At 45.4% G+C, this 24,655-nt stretch overlaps 2 protein-coding genes across 9 annotated transcripts in view; one reads left to right on the top strand and one right to left on the bottom strand.

Moving 5' to 3' along the window:
• The window catches only part of SFI1 (SFI1 centrin binding protein), a 33,902-nt gene extending 33,186 nt beyond the window's left edge, over nucleotides 1-716 (bottom strand). For 3 of the 4 annotated variants that reach the window (XM_083417541.1, XM_083417543.1, XM_083417544.1), the window contains exon 1: nucleotides 169-314. In XM_083417541.1, the coding sequence (XP_083273667.1) occupies nucleotides 169-293 (125 nt within the window). In that variant the 5' untranslated portion in view covers nucleotides 294-314. Of the gene's footprint in view, nucleotides 1-168; nucleotides 315-614 lie in introns of those variants that run through there. The other variant, XM_083417547.1, reaches the window with a different exon arrangement.
• On the top strand, nucleotides 287-23,893 carry EIF4ENIF1 (eukaryotic translation initiation factor 4E nuclear import factor 1). Of its 5 annotated transcripts, none has more exons than XM_083417616.1 (19): nucleotides 287-563; nucleotides 2,379-2,489; nucleotides 4,065-4,138; nucleotides 4,245-4,372; nucleotides 4,729-5,024; nucleotides 5,530-5,731; nucleotides 7,056-7,231; nucleotides 10,618-10,753; nucleotides 10,998-11,177; nucleotides 13,592-13,818; nucleotides 14,500-14,571; nucleotides 15,265-15,457; nucleotides 15,810-15,889; nucleotides 16,753-16,892; nucleotides 17,647-17,746; nucleotides 18,062-18,191; nucleotides 19,120-19,464; nucleotides 20,171-20,335; nucleotides 22,310-23,893. In XM_083417616.1, the coding sequence occupies exons 2-19, from the start codon at nucleotides 2,406-2,408 to the stop codon at nucleotides 22,534-22,536; spliced, it is 2,955 nt and encodes a 984-aa protein (XP_083273742.1). In that variant the 5' UTR covers nucleotides 287-563; nucleotides 2,379-2,405; the 3' UTR covers nucleotides 22,537-23,893. The 5 variants fall into 5 exon arrangements, with proteins under 5 accessions (XP_083273742.1, XP_083273745.1, XP_083273744.1 ...); XM_083417619.1 differs by having other exon boundaries at nucleotides 16,753-16,893; nucleotides 17,654-17,746; XM_083417618.1 differs by having other exon boundaries at nucleotides 16,753-16,893; nucleotides 17,651-17,746.
• The last annotated feature ends 762 nt before the right edge of the window (nucleotides 23,894-24,655 follow it).

Below are 24,655 nucleotides of genomic sequence, written 5' to 3'. Positions count from 1 at the left end.
GCCTCTTAACACACTACTCTATCGCCACCTGCCTATTGTGTGCGGGTTTATTTATACAACTATAAATCTCGCCAGAGCTGAGAAATGGGAATTCGAATTTGGAAGTAGTCTGTGAAGTTCCTATACTTTGTTTTGTATGTGTGTGTCCCCGCCCCCGCCCCCACTCACCCGTTTTGGGCAGGCAATCGCCAACGGCACGCTCTCTGCGGGCCTGCCCGCCGGCTTACACTGCGCGTGCGCGAGCCGGAGGAAAGGTGGAAGCGAGAGCTCGGCGAGGAGCGAGTGTGGCGCATGCGCCGTGGCTATTAAAGGGGGAGGGGTGGGCAACGAAGGCCCCGGTTACGGCGGCTGAGGAGAGGAGGGAGAGGCGGGGCTGAGCTTGAGGAGCGGACGGGCCGTGTGCACAGAGAGGAGGAGGAGGAGGAGGAGGAAGGACGGGAGAAGCGACGGCGGGGTCTGAGGGAGCGGCGGCGGCCGCCCCCGTCGTCGTCGTCCTCGTCCCTGGCCGGACTGAGAGGGGGCGGGAAGGCCAGACACCCAGCGAGGGAGCGCCAGCGAGGGAGGTGAGAAGCCGCCCGCGGCCTGGGCCCCCGGTGGGGGTTCCGCTGAGTCACCTGCTGGGCGTGGGGCAGGGGGCGCCTCTCCTCGGGGCGGCGGGGGCCGAGGAGCCACATTCTCCCTTCCCGCTTCCGCCGGCGCTGTGTGCGGCCTCCCCGGAAAACCGTCCCCCCTTTGCCTGGGCGGGGCGTCTCCGTACTACTACTGCGACGCGTGCAGGCCGGCCTCAACAACAGCCCTGCCAGGTAGGCCGCCGCTGCTACTACCCGCTTCTGCTCCACCACCCCACTTCCACGGCTTGCAGCTTCTTGTCTCGGCCAGCCATGGGTTATCCAAGGGACGAAAGTGGGGGGCGGCGGCGGGGAGGAGCGGAGTGGTGTCGAAGATGACACTGCCCCCAAGGATGGGATGGAAAGGAAGGAAGGGGTCGCCGCGTGAGGAGAGGCGCCTCCCGCCTAGTGTTGTGGCTTCCCACGTTCTGAGTTAAGATTGGAGGCGGGTTAAGTGTACGTGTGTGTGCGCGCCCGCGTTTAATAGGAATAATGTTTGGCAGGAGTTGACGAATATGGCTACCTGTTGAGCACCGTGGAAACCTCCATTGCAGTTTGGTCGGAATGGCTTGTGTCGCTCCTTGTACTGCCTCTTCCAACCAGCCTGTTGGACCACAACTCCTGGCATCCCTGGCCATTGGCTCCGCTGGCTTGAGGGTTGATGAGAGTTGGAGTCCAACAGTATCGAGGGAAGTGGAGGAGGACTTTTCTTCCATGCAGGTTCAGTCCTCCCAGTAGGAAGGCCTTAGGGTGGAGGGTAATTGATTGATTGATTGATTGATTGATTGGGCTGGAATGCCCCTTACCTGTAATCTAGAGAGCCATTGTTACTGGTCACTGTAGGTAATATTGAACCAGTAGTCTGACTTGGTATAAGCCAGCTTCCTATTTAAGACATTCCTTTATTCAGAACTTTGAGGACTAGAATCTTTATGTTCAGGGGAAAGGCCATGGCTTAGATGCAGAAGTTCCCAGGTTTAAGGCTTGACAGCATCCTGTTTAGCACCTGGAGGCCACCATGCTGGGGAAGGCATTACTAGTCAATAGTAGAACTCTCCATGGTCTCAGGCTGCAGGAGGGTCCATTACCTGCTATGGCTGTTGTCCTTTTTTTCTTATTGAACTGGAGATGCTGAGCATTGAACCTGGGACCTTCTGCATGCAGCACATGGGAGCTACGGCCCCTCCCACAAGAGCTTGTTGTGCCCCTTTTGAAGGACTTGTTGCCGAATATGGTCTGTCTCCACCCCCAGCTATCTGGAAGTACTGATGTGGCATTCCCCATGTGCTTTTGACCTGTGATAAGGATGCTTGTCTCCTTGAACATAGGGTCTCTCTTATAAACATAGCTATGATTAACTGCAGCGGTCTTGATAGGGAAACTTTCTCAGGGAGGCATCACGGTATCCTGGAATGTCAATACTCTGGTCCTTGACTCTCCTAAAGCAGAAAAGTGAGTCAGCCAATGTTGCTTTATCTCCTTCATACTCATAGGTTGTTGAAAGAAGCACTATTATTGTAAGTTGTTGGCCAACAATATGTATGTAAAAAGGCTATTTAAAGTAGTAACTCTTGACCTGGAGACTTTTGCTTTGAAGGAGTAAAGCCAGCAAACAGTTTTGAAAAATCCATACTACAGGCTACCATCAAATGTCCAGGTGCCTGTAATGTGCTCAGAATGGCAAAAGTTGTCATAAGTGCATATGGAATGCTTGAAGTGAAACTACGTTGCATGGTTTTGTACATTCCATTTTGTGTGTGTGTTTAACAGGCGCATGTTCAAGGCCTCCAAGCAACTATGGATAAAAGGGGGGGAATGACAGAAGTTGTGAACGGCGATACATTGATTGGTGCAATGAAATTCCCTCATCGCTACACAAAAGTAAGCTTTTATGCTTCTTGTATAAGTATCAAATTGCTTCTGAAATGGTAGTCGAATCAAGCTGTTAATAGTTGCCATCAGTCTGCAAAATCTTGTAATTTTCCTGTAAATGAGCATACAAATATAGAAGTCAGTGAGATTTTTCTTCTTTGGATTTAATTCCTAAACCTTGTTTTTGTAGTAAAGCTAACAGGAACTCATTTAAGGGATAGGTCTAATTAACAGCCTTCTAGAGAGCTCCAACTTGTCACCACACTAAACAAGCTGGTGTATGATACAAGAATTTTATATTAAACTAGTTTACCTAAACATAAAGATTTGCAACACCACCCTTCTAATTTTTGCCACTGAAGTGACTGATAGCAAATTTATTTCACCAAATGAACAATATTAATCTGAAATTTTATTTTGTTTCAGAACATAGGTTGTAGGTGTAATTAGGGTTTAAGATCTAATTTAATTTCACGTCACCTGGTCAAAATGCTTATTCCTGGAGGCCTTTGACCCCTGAATAGTTCTCAGAGGTTTTAGTCTCTTTTGAGATTCTTGAGGTTTTAAATGTTGGAGGTTTAGTTTTAAAATTCATATATAGGGGATTCACCACTTATGTGAGGGTTCCGGTCCGGTCCGCTGCATTCATCACCGGGACACATGCAAATGGGGAATTCCTTATTCTGCCCCACCTCCTTTTGGTATGCATGTCAGTGGAGAGATGCCTGCATTCATCTACATGCTGAAAAGCAGGAGATTTTATATATATATATATATATATATATATATATATATATATATATATAAAATTCTATTTAGCTTTGCACTTTTGCTATACCAAGTATTCCAGGAGAAGGCCTGTGCTTCTAGGCAGGACCGCATTGTAAAAATGAACAGTATAAAATAACATTGAAAGCCTTCAGTAGAAATGTTCTTCAAAGATGTATAGCTGCTACATATAGTAAATGGACCATTGTGTGATTTCCTGAAAGTAATCTCAGCAGGACAGTTGTCAGTTTGCAGTAACTGCCACCAGACAGCACATTACTGATGTCTCTTGCATGGAACAATCTCCCATGTACAAGGACTTCTTTCAGAAAGCATTTGAGATTCTTATTTATGGGGAATCTTACATTCTTTCAGCTTCTAAATCCTTTAAACTCCACAGAAGGTATAATCCTCCCAAACCATGGGTAGGCAAACTAAGGCCCAAGAGCCGGATGCGGCCCAATTGCCTTCGCATTCCGGCCCGCGGGCGGTCCGGGAATCAGTGTGTTTTTACATGAGTAGAATGTGTGCTTTTATTTAAGATGCATCTCTGGGTTATTTGTAGGGCATAGGAATTTCAAATTATAGTCCGGCCCCTCACAAGGTCTGAGGGACAGTGGACCAGCCCCCTGGTGAAAAAGTCTGCTGACCCCTGTCCCAAACAGACACTCCTTCGGCTGTTTTCTAAATACTCCTTTTGAGTCAAAACAGATACCAGACAAGCCTTCTTGCTGTGTTGCATGAAATATGGTGTACAATAAATTGTCATGGTGGAAAATTGAGAATACCATCATTTTTTCCCTCCCCTTTCTCCAGGAAGAGCTCTTGGACATTAAAGAGCGTCCCCATTCTAAACGGAGGCCATCATGTCTTTCAGAAAAATATGACAGGTATTTCTATTAATCGTTAGTCAACTTATGACTTTCATTGGTTGCAGAAATGTTAAATATATAGGGGGTCAAACATGAGTGATGTGCATCTTTTGCAACGTTGCAGTGATGGAGTTTGGGATCCTGAAAAATGGCATGCGTCACTATATCCAAATTCTGGAAGGACTTCACCAGTGGAAGGACTTAAGAAGGACTCGGATTCAGATCGGAGTTCGCTCATGAGAAGGATAGTGGGTGAGCACTTCACAAAAGCACATAAATCACAAAACTGAAATATAGAGATTCCTGTGTGGCTTTGACTATTTCATGGGGCTCAGTATGTGCTTCAGAAAGCAGGATAAAACAAGGAAGGAGCATGCAATAGAGTTACTTAAAATTGTAGTGAATACTGTTTTAGGACAGATTTGAGTAATGAATTAAACTACATATAACATAGAATTGTAGGGTTGGGTCCTCTAGTTCAACTCCTTGCAATCACAGCAAATATGTAAAATGATTTTGCCATGCTTGTGAATAGAGCTTGTAGCACCTACTTTCTTTAACACATAAACACATTCCTGACATGTAACTAAAATCTCTTCAACCTGTAGATCCCAGAGAACGGGTAAAAGAAGATGACTTGGATGTGGTTCTGAGTCCACAGCGGCGAAGCTTTGGAGGGGGCTGCCACGTGACTGCAGCTGTAGGCTCACGAAGAGCAGGAAGCCCACTGGAGAAAGAAAATGACTGTGTCCGTGTCATTGGCGGCCGTAGGATTGGCAGTGGGAGAATAATCTCTGCCCGAAACTTTGATAAAGACCACCGAGGTGGTGAGAAGGACTCACGGGACTCAAGAGACGCAAGGGACAGAGACCGCGACAGGGAGTACAAAGACAAGCGTTTCAGGGTTAGTCCTTAAAACCACACCGGAAGGTGTACCTGTGCCTGCTTCTTGTATTTGATAGACTTTCTTGACCACTTGTATAAGCCGCACCACGGCATCCCAGAGCAAGTTCAGAAAACAACACAGCACTTTCCTGTTATACAGTAAAGTATAAATGCCTTTGCTGTAGGTATGATAATGGCAGAAACACCTGTAGCCTTTGGATTGTGTTGAATTGGAAGGCTGTTTGGCGGCAAAGAGGGATGGAGAGGAATGTTGCTTTAGAAGCAAAGGGCTGTATCCGGTATTGGCCCTTCTTGGACCAATTGGGCCCATTGGGTGGTAAACTTCGAAATTAACAGACATGGCAAAGCTAGGCCCATTAATTTCAGTAGGTCGGTGCTGAGTAGGACTTGATTGGATTCAACACAAAAAAATTAAAAGCTGGATCCCACTAAAGGGATGATTATTATGGTTGGTTAGAGACCACATGTTGAATGTTTTCCACGTCTCTCCCCGTAAACTTTAGAGAGAATATGGGGACAGCAAGCGTGTATTTGGAGAACGCCGAAGGAATGACTCCTATACTGAGGAGGAGCCGGAATGGTTCTCTGCTGGCCCCACAAGTCAGTCGGAAACCATCGAACTTACTGGCTTTGATGATAAAATACTAGAGGAAGAACATAAAGGGCGGAAGCGAACAAGACGGCGTCCAACTTCTCTGAAGGAAGGTATTAACACAGAAACTTTGTGTATTGGCTAACTGGAGAAAAACTCTGTGGCCCAGAAAAGGGGGGGGGGGGCATTTTGTGCATTGAAGTGTCTGCTTCTATCCATTTCTGTCATTGGCCATTAACTGAACTTTCTCTGCTTCATGGTCAGTCTTCTGGCTTGTAGATGCAGGTATGAGATGCATCTTTACTTGAGTTCTTTAGAGTGGGGTTATAGGGCCTAGGTGTGTGTGACTTGGTATAGAGGGCATTTCTGTGTCTGCTGTGCTGTAAAGCTACCCATAAGAGGTTTTCATTTTAGAATATTATTTGCTTAAATGAGTGTAAGCCTCAGATGCCTGTCTAGACCAAGGAAAAAATTTAGTTAAGCAAGGCTGGGTGATAGTGAACAAGGTAACTAGTGTGATGCTAGCAGGTGATGCATGTGGTACATAGCTGTCATACTGGGGATTTAAGGCCTTAATCTGAGGTCCTTTTGCAGCCTTCCTGAAGGACAGTATCTCATGCACTCTTAATTTGGAATCAGGATAAGATGTTGGAATGCAATCCTAACTGCTTTGCTGGGAGTGAGCTCCATTGAATTCAGTGGGACATGCTTGGCATACCGTATTTTTTGCTCTGTAAGACGCACCAGACCACAAGACGCACCTAGTTTTTGGAGGAGGAAAACAAGAAAAAAAATATTATGAATTTCAGAAGCCAGAACAGCAAGAGGGATCGCTGCGCAGTGAAAGCAGCAATCTCTCTTGCTGTTCTGGCTTCTGGGATAGCTGCGCAGCCTGCATTCGCTCCATAAGATGCACACACATCTCCCCTTACTTTTTAGGAGGGAAAAAGTGAGTCTTATAGAGCAAAAAATACAGTAGTTAAGATTGTAGCTGTAGTGTTGACGCATTCTAGGTAAGTAGCAAAATTTTGCTTGGGAGATTTTGGGAACAGATAGCTAAATTGGCCCCATCTGCCCCTTGTCTGGCTGCATTCTAATGAAACTGGGTGTTGGTAGGCCTTAAGGCTTCATGCATTTTTGTAGACTGTAAAAACGTCATTTTAGCAGCACTGAAATACAGTTCTTTAGCCGCCTGAAAACTTAACAGTGCATACAATTGGCACCTTTCTGGTATCTGTTTTGAACGTTCTCTGGAGCAACTCTGATGAAACTTGAGAGTAACGCATATTTAAATGTAACTTAGGGAAGCATTCTATGAACCTGTAGACCTGTATAACAATTGAAACAGGCAGCTGTGTCCCTGGGTGTCAAAGAGTGGCTCCTGTTGCCTCTCGAAATTATTTTGTGTGCGCTGATTTTGGCTTTATCCCTCCCAAGGAATAGAATGCAATGGCGGGTTAGCAGAAGAGGCAGAAGTGCAATCTGTTCTTGGCCAGGAGACAGTAGCCGATCAAGAAGTCCCAAGGGAAATAGTCCTGCCGGAACCAGCTCCAGGAGAGTTCGATTTCAATGAGTTCTTCAACCTAGATAAGAGTGTTCCTGGCTTGGCTTCGGTAAGTTTTTTTTTAAAAAAACACCCAACTTTGCCATGATGGTTACCATCTTGAACTAATGCACCCTGTTTCTGGTAGTGGCTTTTCCCTTGTCTTGTTGCTCTGTAGAAGGCTTTGAAAAACTTTGTCAAGTGAAGTGGAAATACTTGAATATTTCAAGGCAGCCCCCGCCTCTGCCATGGGTGGGTTTACTTGCATGTTTCGAAGTAGTGATGATATGGCTTCATTTCTTGTACTTCACCCTTCTGTGAAAATTTGCAGACAGTGAGCTATGCTGAATTAGATCATCTGGAATACAGTGGTACCTTGGTTTATGAACTTAGTCCGTTCTTAAACGAAAGTGTTCTTAAACCAAGGCATGGTTTCCCATAGCAGCGGGTGACTCAATTTACAAATGGAACACATTCAACAGGAAGTGAAACATGTTCTGCTTCCACGGCAAAGTTTACAAACCAAAACACCTACTTTCGAGTTTGCAGCGTTCTTAATCCAACTAAGCTGTTCTTAAACCAAGGTGTCACTGTATAGGCTTTTTATGGAAAGGTGGGGTATAAAATATTTTAAATACTACTCCTTGTGATAGGAACTGAGAAAAAGCTAAAGAAACAAGTCAAATAAATGAAGTCAATGACCTTCCGAACTTAGTTAGGTCTTCTAAAATTCCTCCGGCTACTGTAAGCAACAGTGTTTGAATATGTTTAGTAGTGGTATGGGTTATGAGCTGCATTATGGAAAACTCTGGTATAATTTTAGATGGGGAACTTTGGTGGTGGGAGCCACGAGGCTTCTAGTTTTAACAGGAAGTGCTGGGGACAACTTTGAGGTTTGCACAACTACAAGAACTTCTGACTTGATTGAGTGGGTGAGACTTTCTCCCAAACCAGCAAGTGAATATGCCTGTTTGTTCATTGGATATATTTAGTTTTAAAAACAGGAAGCTTTATTTAAATTGTCTTATTCCAAGGTAGGTATGTTGGGGTTGAAATCTGCAGGATGTTTCCATACGGAGCTATACACAGTTGCCCCAGGAGAGACTTATCCAAGGAAAGATTTTGAGGCTACACACATTTTTGTGTGTGTGTAGGTATGATGCTCGTACTTGCTTGAATTCACTTTTAATCAAAATATTGAGGGCCCTTCCCAAAAACAAGACCTAAAATTTTATGTATTTGGATACTCCAGATCAGGCATAGGCAAACTCCGGCCCTCCAGATAATTTGAGACTACAATTCCAGTCATCCCTGACTACTGGTCCTGTTAGCTAGGGATGATGGGAATTGTAGTTCCAAAACATCTGGCGGGCTGGAGTTTGCCTATGCCTGCTCCAGATTATTTGTTTGAATCTATGACCCCTTATCCCCCAAAATGGGTTAGGTATATCTGGACTACTCAAAGCTGAATAGTTTCATATACATACAGTCCTTAAGATAAACTAATAAGACTAGTTAACCTTCAATATTGAATACCTGACACCCAAATGCAATCTCTCAGGCTTTGACTTGCCACACAACAAAGGCGTTATTGTGCAAGAGGAACTCGGGCTTCATAGGAAACATTGGGTGGATGAAGGAATTGATTGCCTTGGATTTAAGGGTGGGAGCAATGCAGCAGCAGCCAGGGTCATGCCTAGGCTTGCAGAACGCAGCCTTCACTTCTATGCATGTAGGTTTTCCCTCTCAAGCATGGCCTGCAAAAAAATTACCCCTGCCCCTCATAAGAGTAAAGAGGGAACACCTTCAAAAGTAGCTTATCAAAGCTCAACCTTGGATGTGTTTGCCAATCAGAAGCAGTGGTGCTGGTTGATAGTGGTGCTGTGCTGTGCTGTGAAGAGCAGAAGGACCCTTGAGTTGCCATGTCTGAAGTTGGGTGACGGTGTTAACTTGACATAGCATAAAAAATGATTTAGTTAATACTTAACTGTGGGTACCTAGCAAGCTTCCAAGTTCCACAGGGCAGGCAGGAGGAATTCATCCTGAACTCTGTTCTACTCCTGGTCCACTCTTCCTTTAGTAAAGCCAATAAGAGGTCATCATAGAGGGTCCCATTTTGTCCACAGTCAAAATAGCATTTGATACTTTAGTAAAATATAGGATAGCAGATTGATTTGATCTAAATTTGATAGACTGCTGTTCAGACCCGTATGGGAGCCCTCAAGTAGGCTCCCTACATACATGATGATACGCAAAGAGGTCCCCTCAGCTGCTTCAATCTGCAAAACTGGCACTTCTTCAGGTGCCACATAATACCTGGTCCACATTTGTAAGAACTCATTTTTCATGTGTGGCAGCATATACACTTTGGAACGCCTTGCCTATTGAAATCAGGCATGTGCCCTTTACTTTGTTTTCAGCTCCTGCTGAAAACATTTTTGTTTAGAAAAGCCTATGCAGATATATAAAATGCTGATGTGTTTTTAGTTTGTTGCTGATTTTAATTTATTGAATGTTTTAATCAATACTGTTGGGTTTTTGTAAACAATTTTGAAGTAGCGTGTAAGTTTTATCAAATAAATAAATGTGCAAATACAGTGGTACCTCGGAAGTCGAACGGAATCCATTCCAGAATTCTGTTTGACTTCCAAAATGTTTGGAAACTAAGGTGCAGCTTCCGATTGGAAGGTCCTGCCGCCAATCGGAAGCAGCGTAAGAAGTTCAGGTTCCAAAGAACGTTTGCAAACTGTAATACTCACTTCCGGGTTTGCGGTGTTCGGAAGCCAAAACGTTCAACTCACAAGGCGTTCGGGATCCAAGGTACGACTGTATAATAACAGAGCCCTTTTTTATGTAATGTTTTGCATATACAAGAATGACATGGTACATTTGCAACAAAGTCTTGGTCATTGGAGGCAAAAGTGCCTCTTTTTGGAAGCTGCCTTTTGCAATACAAGTAGCACCTCCTGGGTTGGAATCCTAAGTCCCCTTGGACACTTGCTTCTGAGAAAACAAATAAGATTGCCACTGGGGGAGGCTGAACAGTATGAAGTATTGTTGACTATCCTAAGGTTCTAGAACCTTTGGCCCTCCAGATGTACAACTTCCATCATCATCCCTGACTATTGGCTGTGCTTGCTGGGGCTGATGGGAATTGTAGTTCAGCAACATCTGGAGGGCTAAAGGGCCCTCACCATTGATCTAGACCTTTAGGATTAGTAAATTGAGGCCCCTTAATGGACTCCAGGACACACTTCTGCTGTCAGGGCAAAGTGCCAACTGCCAACAGAAGTGGTTTGGGGACTAACCTTCAGAGAACAGGCTTTGTGTGGTTGCTCCTGGAAGAATTCTGGAAACAGCAGGCCTGCTACAGTCCAAGGGATTATGCAGGGATCAGACACCTGTTCTTGGTTATGATTGCCTGCAATACCTACCCCTTTTCTCTTTATTATATAGATGATAGAAGATGTGCTGGCGGAAGGTGCTGTGTCGGCCAGCAGGTTCAGCCGCTGGTTTTCCAATCCCAGCCGTTCCGGAAGCCGTTCGAGCAGCCTTCGATCTACACCCCATGAAGAGTTGGAGAGACTGGCAGGTAATACTGTCTTGTCCTTTCTGTGGCCATTTGTATTTCTTCTAGAAAGTTGCAGGACCCCTTGCCCGTGGCATTTTCTTCATTCTGATTCTTCAGCTTCTGGAGCAGAACCCTAAACTCCTTGGGTAGGAGTGTGTCTCTTTGTGGAATGCTGTCTCCTCTCGAGAGTATAAACCTCTTTGCTCTGTTCTCCTGAGAGCGGAAAAGACTTACAAGGCAGTCGTCCTGGTTTTTACTGTTTCAGGTCTAGAGCAAGGCATTCTGTCCCCTGGTCAGAACTCTGGAAACTACTTTGCTCCCATTCCTTTGGAAGACCATTCTGAAAACAAAGTGGACATCTTAGAGATGCTGCAGAAAGCCAAAGTGGACTTAAAACCCCTCCTCTCAAGTCTCTCAGCCAACAAGGAGAAGCTTAGAGAGAGCAGTAAGTCTTCCCCCTTCTGCTGTTGTGATGCCTCTGGGTGCCTCCGGCAAAAACATGTTCAAGTGCCAAGCTTTGGTTCTCGGCCAGGAAGTGCTAAGATTGACTTCAGGGATCCCTATGGATATCTGCATTGCCTTGCTATTGCCTGATCCTTATCCATAGGCTATAACAGCAGGATTAACTCCTGGTGTAAACGAAGCTCCTGGTATCAACCCTTCCTGGCATCTGAATCAATTTCCAAATTGAAAGCTGGTGGCGAAAGCCTCGAGCACTGCAAAGCTTGCCACTTGAGCGGCTCTTGCTCTTCACCCAAGCTTGCACCACAGCATCTCTTGCCTCAATAACGTAAGCAAAGTTTTCTGCAACTAATCTCTCAGCTAGGGAGTCTGCGGCTTCTCTGGATGTCGTACAAATCTGGATATCTTAAAAAGAAATATAATTGGCCAGTACTAGAGATGGCAGCTTTGCAGTGGATGTTGGGGTGAGGGCTGAAGGTGGGAAAGGAATTCTTGAGCCATAAATTCTCCTGCCGAAATCTTGGCATGTCATACGTCTTGGTTACTGAGGCCCACCTTTTTAAATTGCATGTACCGCAGAAGGCTTGCATGGCTGATCTGCATGTTGCTTGTGCATGTTCAGAAGCTCCCCTGCATGTGCTGCATTAGAATCTGGTTTCAGTTCAGAATCTCAGCGGCAGGTCTGAGCAGCAGATACTGGCATGCAAAAATGCTGAGGAGTTCATAAATACGTGTCTTTGATTTGGTGCATCCTAATGACAGTCAGGAGCAGGAGTTGGAATTTTCATCCAGTGAATATGCACAGTGGAAAACTGGGAAATCCCTGCTCTAAGAGTTTCCACCCAAACTAATGCCAAGCCCTGTGCTCAGATGTCAGTCTCTATCTTCCTGCTACAGTTTGCTGAATGTACTTGAACATTAAGTGATTTGGGTCCTTTCTTGCATCTGCATGACTGTCAGGGCATCTGAATTGCAGTATTGGGTGCCAATTTTGTTCTGTAATAAATAAAAAGGCAATTCCTGCTATGGAAATACATTCATTTACATTTCTTTGGCCATTAACTCTTAAACGAGACCTAAGACTACCTATTACCTCATGGTGCCTCTGTGTTCCAATATCTGTTCCCTAACTGGAAGCATCTTGCCTAAATGGCTAGCTGTTGCTTTAGAGCACTGTTTTCTTTGTGATGCATATTTAGTGGCTTTGCATGATCTGTGACTAGAGAATGGACAAGCCATTCTAAGGCAACAAACAATGCACTTGGTGTCTCTATTGACAACTCTTCAGTCTCTATAGTAGATGTAGGCAACTTCTGCTCCATCGAGCTCCTGGAAAACACAAGACTGGAGTGTCACAATTTTATACAACAGCCTTGAACTTGCTTGGGTTAACTGCTTTTGTGAAATGGCAAGTAGCTTCTGCTCAGATGGGTCTGAATTGACCGTGTTGTGGTTTCTTATCTTGCTGAGGTGCAGTAATGGAAGGCATACGTATGATCTTGTGAATAGAAAATCCGCCTCTATTATAGTCTGACTTCAAACACCAGTGGTTCAGCATTGACTGACACGACATAAGGATCAAATAATTACATGAAAGTGCAGCTTCCTGTAAGCAGAATATATGCTTTCAGATGTAGCTTCTGCATAGAAGTGAAGGCATGCATTCCAAGAGCACCCTGGTATTGCAAGTAAAAACTTAGAACCCTGAGAGAGACCCATAGTTAAGAAGCCCAAGAGATCTTTTATTCTGTTTTAGGCAAACCACTATTTGAAAAATAGGGTTTTTTTTCATTGAAAAATTATTGGAAGAAATTGTCCGTATTCTTAATGGCTCAAAGAAAGCTTGCTCAAGTTGCAGATCATTTGTGCATGTGCCTTGGGGTGTCGTCCACTGGAAAGTGCTATTGTCCCCACTCTCTTGCTTTATAGGGCTACTTTGTGCTGGAGTGTACCCATTGTCCTAATAGCTCTTGTACTATACAAATATGCGTGGCTGTTTATACGCTTCAACCCTTGTATGTAATCTAAATTCTGCTAAGCTGTCTGGCTGGCTTCTAAGTTACTCACAGGGCTCAGAGTTATCTCTGACTCATACATTATTGAGAGTCTCATAAGATGTCTGTGTCACCTCTTCGTTTGATTCTTATTTGCTGTTTGGAAGATCTGGAATCTTAATTTTTGATTTAGCTACAGCTTCGGTGTTGGATGTGCATAAATCCTTGCATGGCCTTGGAATGACTGACGCTTTAAAGCAGTGACCTGGAACAAAAATGGAGCTAGTGCCGTATCCTTGTGCTCTTCCTTTCTGGCAATCTCTCTCATCCTTGAATCTGCCCCATCAATGGAACATCTAGTTCTTGATTATCTCTCTCTTTCCCCTCACCCCAACCCTTTCAGCACATTCAGGAGTTGTCCTTTCAGTGGAAGAAGTAGAAGCTGGGCTGAAAACCCTGAAAGTGGACCAGGAGAGGAAACCTGCCGCCCCCTTAACGGCCGAGCAGATGGAAGAGTCACTAAACATGAGAGATTCCCGGCACCTTAAGGATGGCGATATGTCCGCCTTCAACAAACTAGTCAGTACTATGAAGGCAAGTGGGACTCTGCCTTCCCAACCAAAAGTCAATGTAAGTAGAGAAGGAGTGCGTAAATGATAGAATTTCAACCACACCTAGTCTTGGGGCACAGACTGAAACCACTTCCATATACAAACACGTACTACTTGTATGACTGTATAGCAGACATACTTCGGATCAATAGTTTGAAACTATATGAGAGGGCGTCTTAGTGGATGCATCCCATGACATGGGGAAATGATTTCTTGTAAGAGTTCATAATGCACAAAGAGTGGAAATCTAAATTTTAGAAATTGTGTGAACTTTCATTACTTTTTATTAGATGTCATTTGTTTCCTAATGAACAGGAAAGCATGGGCAAAAGCTGTTCACCAACCGTCCAAAACTTAAATATCAATATATAAGGGGAGGGGGCATTCTGTAAATGGGGAACTACTACTGAGCAGGCCAGCTTTGGTTCAGCCAGTGCCAGTTTGCTGGTGACAGTAGTAAGGATTTACATGTGGAAGACCAACTCCTCCACCTCTGTCTTTAAAGTAGGTGAGCTAACGTTGGCATCCTTATAGCCTGCTTATCAAACTATTAAAATTTATAAGTTATAAAATTGATGCCTCGTTACACTGGTAGATTTGTCTTGATTCTTGCATGTGCTGGTGGGCTGCAGTGGGAGGATGGGGCAGGCAACGAATGCTTACGAAGTGATACAAAAACTGCATGTCACCTTATTTTCAGCAAACCCTTGAAAGCCACTTAATAACGCCTCCTGAGATGCAAGGCCAATCGGCCACAAAGAATATCTTGCAGGTAAAGTAAAACTTTTAATAATAATAATAATAATAATAATAATAATAATAATAATAATAGGGATAAGGTGGTTCTTAAAGTAACCTGGACCCAAGTTACTAAGGGCCTTGTAAGATAATACACAAACCTTGAACCTGGCTCAATAATGTATGAGCCTCCAGTGCAAACCTTTTGAGCACTGGAATTAAATGCTGGTTGTAGCCTATCCCCATTTTGCACTAGCTGAAGTGTCCAACTGTCATACTCCGAGCATGCAAATGGGTGTTTGCAGCACTCAATTGCAGTGAGCTTACCACAAGAAGCTGCATGCAGCTGCTACAATGACTTAAAAATATTTGTATAAATAAATAAAAAAGCAGGAGTGTTGCTCTTGTTGACTGGCTCAGCTAGTATGACTGCAGAAGTGTTGTAATCCAGCCCTGCATATTTACAGAAAGTTGCAGCCTGCCTGCCTGCCCTTCCATGTCTGTTTTAATAGAATCTGTGCTCCGTTTGACAACTGCCTAAAAGAAAACAGGTAGATGAAGTTCCCATTCTGCTTGCCTGGCGGCAATTCTTTCTGCCGCAGGCAGTTTGGAATGTCTTGACAGACTTGTTTTCATGGAGCATTTCTTTCTGTTATGTGCTGCTGGGAAGTGACTTCAAGTAGTCATCATAGTTGGAGGATCTGAAATTCCTGTGTTATTTCCAAAGGAGATCCTCGGGCCGTCCAGTGGCAGACCTGCTTCATCTAATGTCCTCAACAACTTGATGAGTGGCTTGGAACCTGTCTCATCTCTGCTTGGCCAAAGAGCCCCTTCTCCACCGCAGCCTCCGATTTCTCAGATGTTTCCGACTCGAGCTGCTTCTGCCGACTATCTGAGGCATCAGATCTCCTCACCAATTGGTAAGAGCTGGAATGTCTAGAAATACTCCCCATCAGCTTCCTTTGGATACATCCAGTGCCTGCCTACTGGTACTCCTGGGAAGTTCATTGTTTCACACTCCTGCCAAACAATCAACTCAAAGGTTCTAACCAAAACAAGTTGGACTCAGGCTCTGAATAATAACCTTGGTTCAGAATTAATTTGAATTGCAAACTAACAAGTCCAGATGACTTCTCTACAGTCAGTAGTTCTTTGTGTTCAAAAGAGCAGCTTTCCTAGAACAAAATGTCTAAGAGAAAATCATCTGTTTCTATAGGATTTTTAGGCCACTGGTTCACTTAATGTTGAAGCTGCTCACTTATCTCATTGCAGGCTTTGGATCAGGTTCTCAACAGCTGCTTGGTGATCCATTTCAGGGGATCCGGAAGTCGATGAGCCCAGCTGCTGCACAGGTGAGGGGGGAGGAATGCTTTTCCTACCCTTTGGGGTTTAAGTTGGAATCATGATGGGTGTGGAATGTAGCCTAGCCTAGCTGGCTCACTGCTAGAAACAGCGACGATTCTATCCAGCTGAATGAAGGAATTGTATTTTATTCAGTCACACTTATGTTAGGCTCCTTGCAGAATTGCATGCCGTGTTGAAAAGTTGGGACTTCTACAGTGAGAGTGGCCTATTATAAGGCAAACGTCTTGGTCAATGTTGGGGTGTACAAGGAATGTAGGAGAGGTATCTCCTACAACATGCCAGAAGCTCAAAAGGATTTGGGAGATGTGTGGTTAGGTCTAAGAAACTGGAGGGTGGGGTAATAAACTTTTTTTCCAGTTAACATTCCTTCTCTCAGCCCAGCATGCAAGGGCACTCCAGTGAGAAAATCTAAAATACTTGTGACCTCTACTGACCTAGTTAGAGCCTTGTAACTGTCCTCTTCACAGACAGTTTTGAGAAATGACTTCTTGCTTAGTTCATAGGTACATTTGGATTCTACCTTTACAGTAGGCAAATGTCTTTAAAATGAGGATTGACAGATAAGCTATCTCGGGATGGAGTTGGAGGATAATCTGAAGCAGAAGAGGTGAAGTGCTTTCCTTGCAACTGTGCTGTAATTCAGCATCTTACTCCTGACGTCTGGGTTAAATAGTGCAAGCATGAGGTGGTGACCCTCCTATTTAAGAGGGGAACGTTGCCTTTTGGTACAGACTTGTTAACACTAAATAAACCTTTTAGTGTTGGCATCTGCAGCTAATTTGTAATAATAATCTAACAGTTTAAAAGCCTTGGCTTTAGACTTACGACTCTGCTGAAATCTTTATTTCAGATGAGTCCACTTGAACTGCAGCAAGCAGCATTAGAAGGCCTCTCGCTTCCACATGACTTAACCATGCAGGTGTCGAACTTCTACCAGCCGGGTTTTGGCAAACTACAAATGGACAAAAACCGAGATGGCTTCAGGAACAGGTGAGCATAAACAGCGGTTTGGTAGCTGGGAGAGCAGTTTCAATGCTCCCTTCCTATGTCTATTTGTCCTACCTTATTTTTCAAAGGAGGCTCATCCCAGAGCTCTGGCGAAGATAGTTTGAAATGTGGGTCTCAAGTTTGCTAGGCATAAATAGTTTTGCTGACGTAGGACTTGGGATGTAACTTCGTGAAACCCAAGCAGTGCCTGTAAAAATATTTGTAATAGCATATATTGCATATATTTTGCACAATGATTGTTGGATATTGATGCAGGCGAAAAGCTGTGGGGACCACTGAATCTGAACTGCAGGGTTTGGTCTGTAGTACTTTGGGTGAAATTCCTTTCACCTAGAAAGCACTTGGCACAAGGCAAGTGACCTGCTTTCCCCTCCACGTTGCTCTGCCTGGCCAGCCCCAGGTCTGGCTGGAACTCTCCCAGCCTGCTTTCCGGCGGAGAAAGGACTTTGGCTTCTTTACTGGAGTTCTGATCTAGTGATGAAAGGTAGTCTGTCCTGCTCTTTTCCAAATACACAAGGAACCAGGTTCAAAGACCAAGCTTAGTGTTGTGCTAAGCAGTATCTTCCATTTCCTCTCTTAAAAACTAGCCCATTTTTCTCCTGCCTCCAAACTGATTTGTATCAGCAGAGCAGAGCAGGCCAGACTCCCAGGACAGTTTAGCCAAGGAGCTTTCTTGTTCCCCAGCCAGGCAGAAAGAGGATGGGGCAACAGTTAATGTGTGTTTTCTCTTTCTTAGGCAGCAGCAGCAGCAGCGTCTGTCGAAATCTCCTGCTCCCATGGGCCACAGAGGGAATGCCTCTTCTCCTCCAGCCCCTGCTGCTTCCATCACTAGCATGGTTAGTGCTATCGAAAGACCCGATTTTGTATGAAAAACGAAGGACAAATGGATCAGATTTAGTGTAGTAGAAGCCCTCTTTCAATTTCCAGCTAATGGATGTGTTGTAATACCAGATGAACTTGACATTATTATTGTTTTGGTGGCACTTCTCCTTCAAACTCTTCTTTAGTTGTACCTTTCTATAGCATCTCCTTGGGGTCCCAGTGTATCTAGGGCTCTGGAACTTGCCTAGCTAGATGAGCTGCCCGATGCACAAAACCTATCCCACACAATGGGCTACTAATTTCTGGTGATCTTTTTGTTTTCTTTCTAGCTGTCTCCTTCCTTTACTCCTACCTCAGTGATACGCAAGATGTATGAAAGCAAAGACAAAAGTAAAGATGAACCAAATCCTGCAAAGCTGAAATGCAGTGAGAGAGATGAAGGTCTGAGGAACAGTGAAGGTACGGGATGGTGTGTCGGCCATCTGTGCTGTGAAAGGCAAAACGGAGGTCTAAATAAGTCCCTGCCACCATGTGCCATAAATTCTGTCCAGAAAATCCCCGTAAAGCCAGAAGGGAGGGGTCTTTCCTGAAGAGGCTGGCGAATAGGCAGGAGAGTGTTCTGTGGTTCATGGGTTGCGCAGAGACAAGACAGGCAAGCTACTTGGTATTCTCTGCCAAAATTCATTAAATCTTCTCATCTGAATGTGATTGACAAATCAAAATTAGGCAGGCCTTCCTGGCAAATGTACGTGGTGTAGCTTCCTCTGCATCCATAGAGTAGAAAATGAAGCACAGGGAGGCAGTAATGGTGAGTAGAGAAGAAACAAACCTTTGGAAGCTAGCACTGTGAAGGAGCAGGGCATGGAACATCTCCTGTGAGGGTTAAGTGGCTCATACCAGCTCTGCCGTGCCTGGGCCACAGCTATGCAGTGTGGTGGTAGTGGAGGGGTTCCAATTTGGACCAGAGAGGCCTGGCCACAAATCCTTGCTTCAGGCATGAAGTTTCATGTGATCATGGGCTATACCAGGCATCCCCAAACCTGGCCCTCCAGGTGTTTTGGGGACTACAGTTCCCATCATCCCTGACCACTGGTCCTGTTAGCTAGGGATGATGGGAGTTGTAGTCCCCAAAAACATCTGGAGGGCCAAGTTTGGGGGGCTGATCCAGCAGGCAGTTCTTAATTCAAATTTGCGGGGGGGGGGTAAAGGCTAAGCCTAGCCAACCCCAACCACAGGTTTGTTATGGAAATGTGGGATAAGCCGCTCGATTCAACAGGCAATTTGGCTGCGGTGGCTTCTTGTCAGCGTGGGCAGTGAGTGTGCACTCTTTCCAAACCCCACCCCAAATTATAGTACACTTAAGTGATTTGCTCTTGTCTCTCCACAGAGGGCTTGCTGCCATCTAGGTCCATAGAACACGTAGATCAAGAGAATTCACCTTCCATAGGTACCAAGCTAGCATCGCTACAGCGCTCTGCCTGTTCAACGCCACTTTCTCAGACCAATCGTTGCACCAAAGAACAAGACTACAGGCCGAAGTCCACTGGGAGAAAGACCCCTACCATGGCTTCCCCTGTCCCGGGGTCTACTTTCCTCCGTCCTGTCCACCAGGTCCCCCTGGTTCCTCATGTACCAATGGTACGGCCTACTCACCAACTGCCCCCGGGATTAGTTCAGAGGATGCTGCAGCAAGGGATTCATCCTCAGCATCTTCCACCTCTGCTGCAAGCAGGTAATCTTTCTCCCCCCCCCCCCCAACATAGGAACAAACTATCAGGCCATCTTGTTAACTGCAACGTTAGAAAGAATACTTAAGCACAGCAACCTTTATGAATTCCGTTACCTTGTATGTGGAATTTAAATGAGTGATCGGTAGAGCATGAGACCCGTAATCTTGCGGTTGGGTTCGAGCCCCACCTTGGGTAAAAAGATTCCTGTATTGCAGAGAGTTGGACTAAAAGATCCTCTTGTTTCCATTCTAACTTCTCAATTCTATGATTTGGGCATGATTTCTTTGGGATCTCCCTAAGAACCTGAAACAGGCAGTGTGTGATGGTAAGCCTCCTGATGGGGTGGTAAGGTAACAGTGTAACAATCTGCAGGGTCTGCACTGGCTTTCAGCAATCTTTATTTTAGGTACAGTTGAAGGTAGTGGTTTTGCCTTGAAGCCATCAGAAATCCTAGACATGGTGATTGCACCACAGTTATACTGCAACTTCTGCTGGTGGCTTTAAACTATAATCTCTTTTGGAAAAGTTTTAAGATGACCAGGGCCAAGCAAATAATCAAATCCATTTAAACAGTGGTTTGTGGTTTTGAGTCAAAACACCTGTTAGCTTGCCTTGAATTCTTGGGAATGGTTGGGCTAGAAATGCAGATAGGTGTCCAAAACTGAGGAGAGATCATTTGCTTATCGGGGATTTTTTTCTTCCTACCAGGTATGATTCCCCCTGGGGTAGACTTGACTCACTTCCAGGGAGTGTCTGCTCCCATCCTTGGTCAGCCTTGTTACCCGCTTCCAACAGCTGGCCATCCTCTCTTGAATCCTCGCTCTGGGACACCTCTGCAACTGGCAATGATGCAGCAGCAGCTACAGAGATCAGGTAAGGTTTCCCCTCCCCAGGTAGTCGGGGACTGCCAGTGTTCTAAATGGTTCCTTTCTAGCATGAATAGCAAAACTCTCACTTAGAAACAAGCAGCTTACAGTACTTCTCCTTGCTGCTAGAGCAGAGTTAAGCAGATGGTGGGCTGCCATCCTTCAGTGGATCACCTTGGCCTGCTGATAAGATTTTGCAAAAAATGCTGAGCTAAGTAGGCCCAGGAAGGCACTGCTTGTCTTAAGTCGACCTTCACATTCTGGATCTTTAACAGCTATGCTGCAGCTAGTCTGTGTTAATAAATCCTTTATGTTCTCGCCTTGTTTTGTAAAGTTTCAAAACACTTTGGTAGCCCACAGGAAATCGCTCAGCAAGACTAACGTAGGCCTATTTCTGCACTAGAAGATACCAGATGGTGGCCAGGGCTGTCTTAAGCATATCCAGCACCGTGGTGCAAAGATACCTTCGGTGCCCCCCCCCCGAGTTGTCAACCTTTTCTAAGGGGAGGAACCCCAAAGTTGTTGACCTTTTTTTAGGGAGCTGACACCAGAAATAGAGAGACAGGGAAGAACTGATCTCCATATAAATGCCAGCTAGTGGAGACATGTAGGAGGAGAGAAAGAAGCAGAAGGGGGAGGCAATCACTAAGTTCATTTCTGCAAACTGAGGTTTGGACAGGGCATTTAAAGCAGAAGAACACTCTTTTGCAGAGTTGAATTTGACAATGCGTTGGGTGAAAAGGACCTGGAGGAGGGAGGCAAAGTGTGCCTCCCAACACAGATCCGCTTGTGATTTTGTTTGGCGGCTGAAGCTTCTTCCTCTTCTTTTAGCCGAGCTTGGTGAGCGGCTGGGAGGCAGAAGCACTCGTTTGCTGCCTCTTGGTGGCTTGCTGCAGCTGGCAGAGGAAAGGGAAACAGAGACACACACACAACACCAAAGAAAGAGAAAGACAAGAGGGGAAACCAACTGATGGGTTATTTTCCCTTTTGAAAAGCAAAACAAGGAAGTGCCTGCCCCAGTGGTGGGAGAAGGGGGAGCCGCTTTGCGGTTTGACAGTGAGCTGGGGAGCGAGGGAGAGGAGCAGCTTTGCCAGTGCTGCTGCTGGGTGGGGAGGGGAGCCGCTTTGCTGGGAGGGAGGAAGATGGAGGAGCCACTTTACAGCAAGCTCGGGAGGGAGGGAGAAGAGCAGCTTTGCCGGTGCTGTTGCTCACGAGCTGCTGGCTTGCCAGAGAGTCAGCCCGGGGAGAGAGGGGGACAAGGGAGCCACTTTACCGGGAGGGAAGGAGCCCTGCCGGGGCTGCCAATTGCTGATTGGTGTGGCCACGTGATCCACCCACCCGCCCGCCCGCGTGGGGTGCCGGCGCTTTCAGATTCTTTGCCACTCCCCCTTCCTCCGCCACTGCCAGCCATATAGTTGGCAGGGCACAGCTGGCGGGACTTGCTGGAGCGCCCCTGAGAGGTCTGCGCCCTGGCGCAATACGCCAGTAAGCCCAATAGGAAAGACGGCTCTGATGGTGGCTCATGTCACAAGTGGTATTTTGGAGGAGAGCTCAAGTGCTTCTCTCCACCTTGGAGAGCGGAAGCCACCTAGTCTTGTGGAGAGGCCAGGCCTCCTTGATGCTTGAGTTCAGGAGGTTGGGGAGCAGAGTTTTTGGAAATGCTGCTGGCCCCTGAATACTGCTGCACCAAACCGAGCTAGCAACTGAACTGCTTGCACCTACCCTGTAGCATGGTCAAGCTGTACTCTCAATGGTTATAGAGTTCAGGGGTGAAGAAAGCTTTTATTTTGCCACTCACTTCAGGAGTTCTATCTTTTCTCAGAAAAGCTGAATAAGAGTTTCTGACCCAGAGCCAAACATACAGTCCATTCACCACCAAGACTGAAGCTTCCCATCACACTTTCAAAGCAGCCTTATGTTTGCTCAAGGCATGTATTTCACTTTCTGTCTTTCTCTCTCTCTCCTTCTCCACCTTCCCCAGGCTCAAGTGCACAAGGATCTGCTGTTGGTGTACAAACTCCCCCTCTGAATGTGCCATCTCGGACTGGACTGCCTCATGTGCACTCACAGCTTGACCACCGTGCGAACCAGCGAAGTAGCTCCCCTGTTGGTCTTGCAAAATGGTTTGGTTCGGACGTCTTACAACAACCTCTCCCTTCCATGCCATCCAAAGTAATCAGTGTAGACGAACTGGAGTACCGGCAGTAAGCAGCTATGTCGGAGAGCAGGTACTCAGTCTTCCTGCTGCTGCTGCTGCTGCCTCCTTAGACACGGAACTCTGTGCTTCACTGGCATTTCCTTTTGGGCGCTTTGGTTTTAGCACTTTGTGCAAGGTTTTCTTTTCTTTTCCCCCCCTTCTTTTTCTTCAGTTTTCTTCATTCTTCTTCTTTTTTTGAGTGACTGAAAGCACATGGCACCTGTCCAAGCTCCCATGTCTACATTGAGATTAAAATAATCTCCTGGACTGAACAGTGAACCCTGAAGGAACTTTGACAGGACCAGTTCCAATTCTGAAAGCATCTTCCCTTTTTTTGCGTTTGGCTTTCTTTGTAAGATATGTGAATGAAGTGCTGGGAATCCTCTTGAGGATAGAGGTAGCAGCTTAAGGGGTTCCTCACCGGAAATTAAATGTATAGACCCTTGTGTACAGACCAATGTATAAACATCTTTTTGTATATATATATATCTCCACCAGATAGCTTTTTTTGAAACCTTATACAGCTGTACATAAGAGTAGCTAGTAAAAAGTTACGCTTTAGTTTGTGTGCCTATGATTTGGGATCTTTTCACTGTACATGTGGGACTTGTTTAAGATTAAAGGTGCTGCATCTGTCAAGTGTGAGTGAACAGGGTGAAGTCGCTTTGCCTGTTGCAGTCTCAAGTCTCTCTCCACGGTATCCTTTTTGTCATCCGTAATGTGGCGGTCGCTAAAGTGGGGGAAGAGCAGCCACTGTGCATCCTGATCTACTCCTGTCCAAGAAAAACTTCCAGCGGGCAACCACTTCATTGGAAGTGTCAGCCTCCTTCAGCGCACTGAAGACATGGCAAGTGGGCTGCTGTATACGGACCTTCGTAACTGACCTTAGATAATTATCAGTACAACAGTAGTTCCACCCGATTGTTGTCCTTGCTGCTGTGTGGTGTGTCTTTTAAAATTGCCTTCCACTAGCTAAGGTCAAAAGCAGCTTCTCTCAGTGGCCCACCATCACCAGCGACTCTTCATCACAAGTGTAGCTGTAGTTGCCTGTTCTTTCCTCCCCACTCTTGAAAGTGAAATGACAACCTGATACAGTCCAAAACAAAGCCAGCTCTTGCACTCTGAAAGCAATGCTGTGGCTAGTATTGATGGCCCAGAATAGGCTTCAGAAATGACCTGTCACATGCTCCAGGCATCTGGAATCCATATGGGCCATCAATAACTGAACACTTGAATATTTCTGTAAAAAGTGAACTAGTTTAAGTATACTTTGTGGTCATAGACTCTTCCCTGTAAGATTGTTTCATAACTTTTTTTTTTAAGTGACAATTTCCCCCCAACGGTCTGTAAATAAAGTCAATTCTATGAGCTGTTTGTCTCGCTGTGTAAAAGGATGTTGGAAGTGAGTGGGCTTGGCTTCTTTGTATGAGTTGCCTGTTATGCTACTGTTTCCATCTTTAATTTGGCTTTTAACATGTAGTCTAAGTCAGATTCGAGGACTGAACTTCAGTTTCTGTCTGGATGTAGCAGCTTTGCTCATACTTCCTCAACAATGGATGAGTGAGCTTGTCCTGGCCTTACTGCACAGCTGGCTTATTTTCAGCTGTCAACTGTTTAAACATACTGATTTCAGCAGCTTAATCGGGAATTTTGAAAGAAACTAGAAAATGAGAAACTTGCAGCCTGGTAAATAGTAAAGGTTTGTAAGATTTCCCACCCTGTTTAGTATTTCATTTGGGGCCAACTTTCAGTTTTTGAAGGGGTTTGGAGAGTCTCACAAGCTGCTGCATTGTAAGGAAAACTAATGAAAATGAATCTAGTTGCAAGGTTTGCCCTTTTGGCTCTCCCTCAACTTGCACAGTATTGGAAACTTAACCTGAAGTACCACTGTACTCATATGTCAAGAACTTAATTCGTTCTTAACCTGAAGGTACCACTTTAGCTAATGGGGCCTCCTGCTGCCGTCGTGCAATTTCTGTTCTCATCCTGAAGCAAAGTTCTTAACCCGAGGTACTATTTCTGGGTTAGCAGAGTCTGTAACCTGAAGCGTCTGTAACCTGAGGTACCACTGTAATGTATTGGGAGTTGAGCGAGTTAGATGTGTCACAGGAATTCCTGTCATGTAAGGTG

The sequence above is a fragment of the Podarcis tiliguerta genome (assembly GCF_965153285.1).
Source record: "Podarcis tiliguerta genome assembly, chromosome: 16".
In the NCBI taxonomy this organism is placed as follows: domain Eukaryota; kingdom Metazoa; phylum Chordata; class Lepidosauria; order Squamata; family Lacertidae; genus Podarcis; species Podarcis tiliguerta.
The sequence above is the reverse complement of the archived record's forward strand: the minus strand, read 5'-3'. Positions and strand labels throughout refer to the sequence as shown.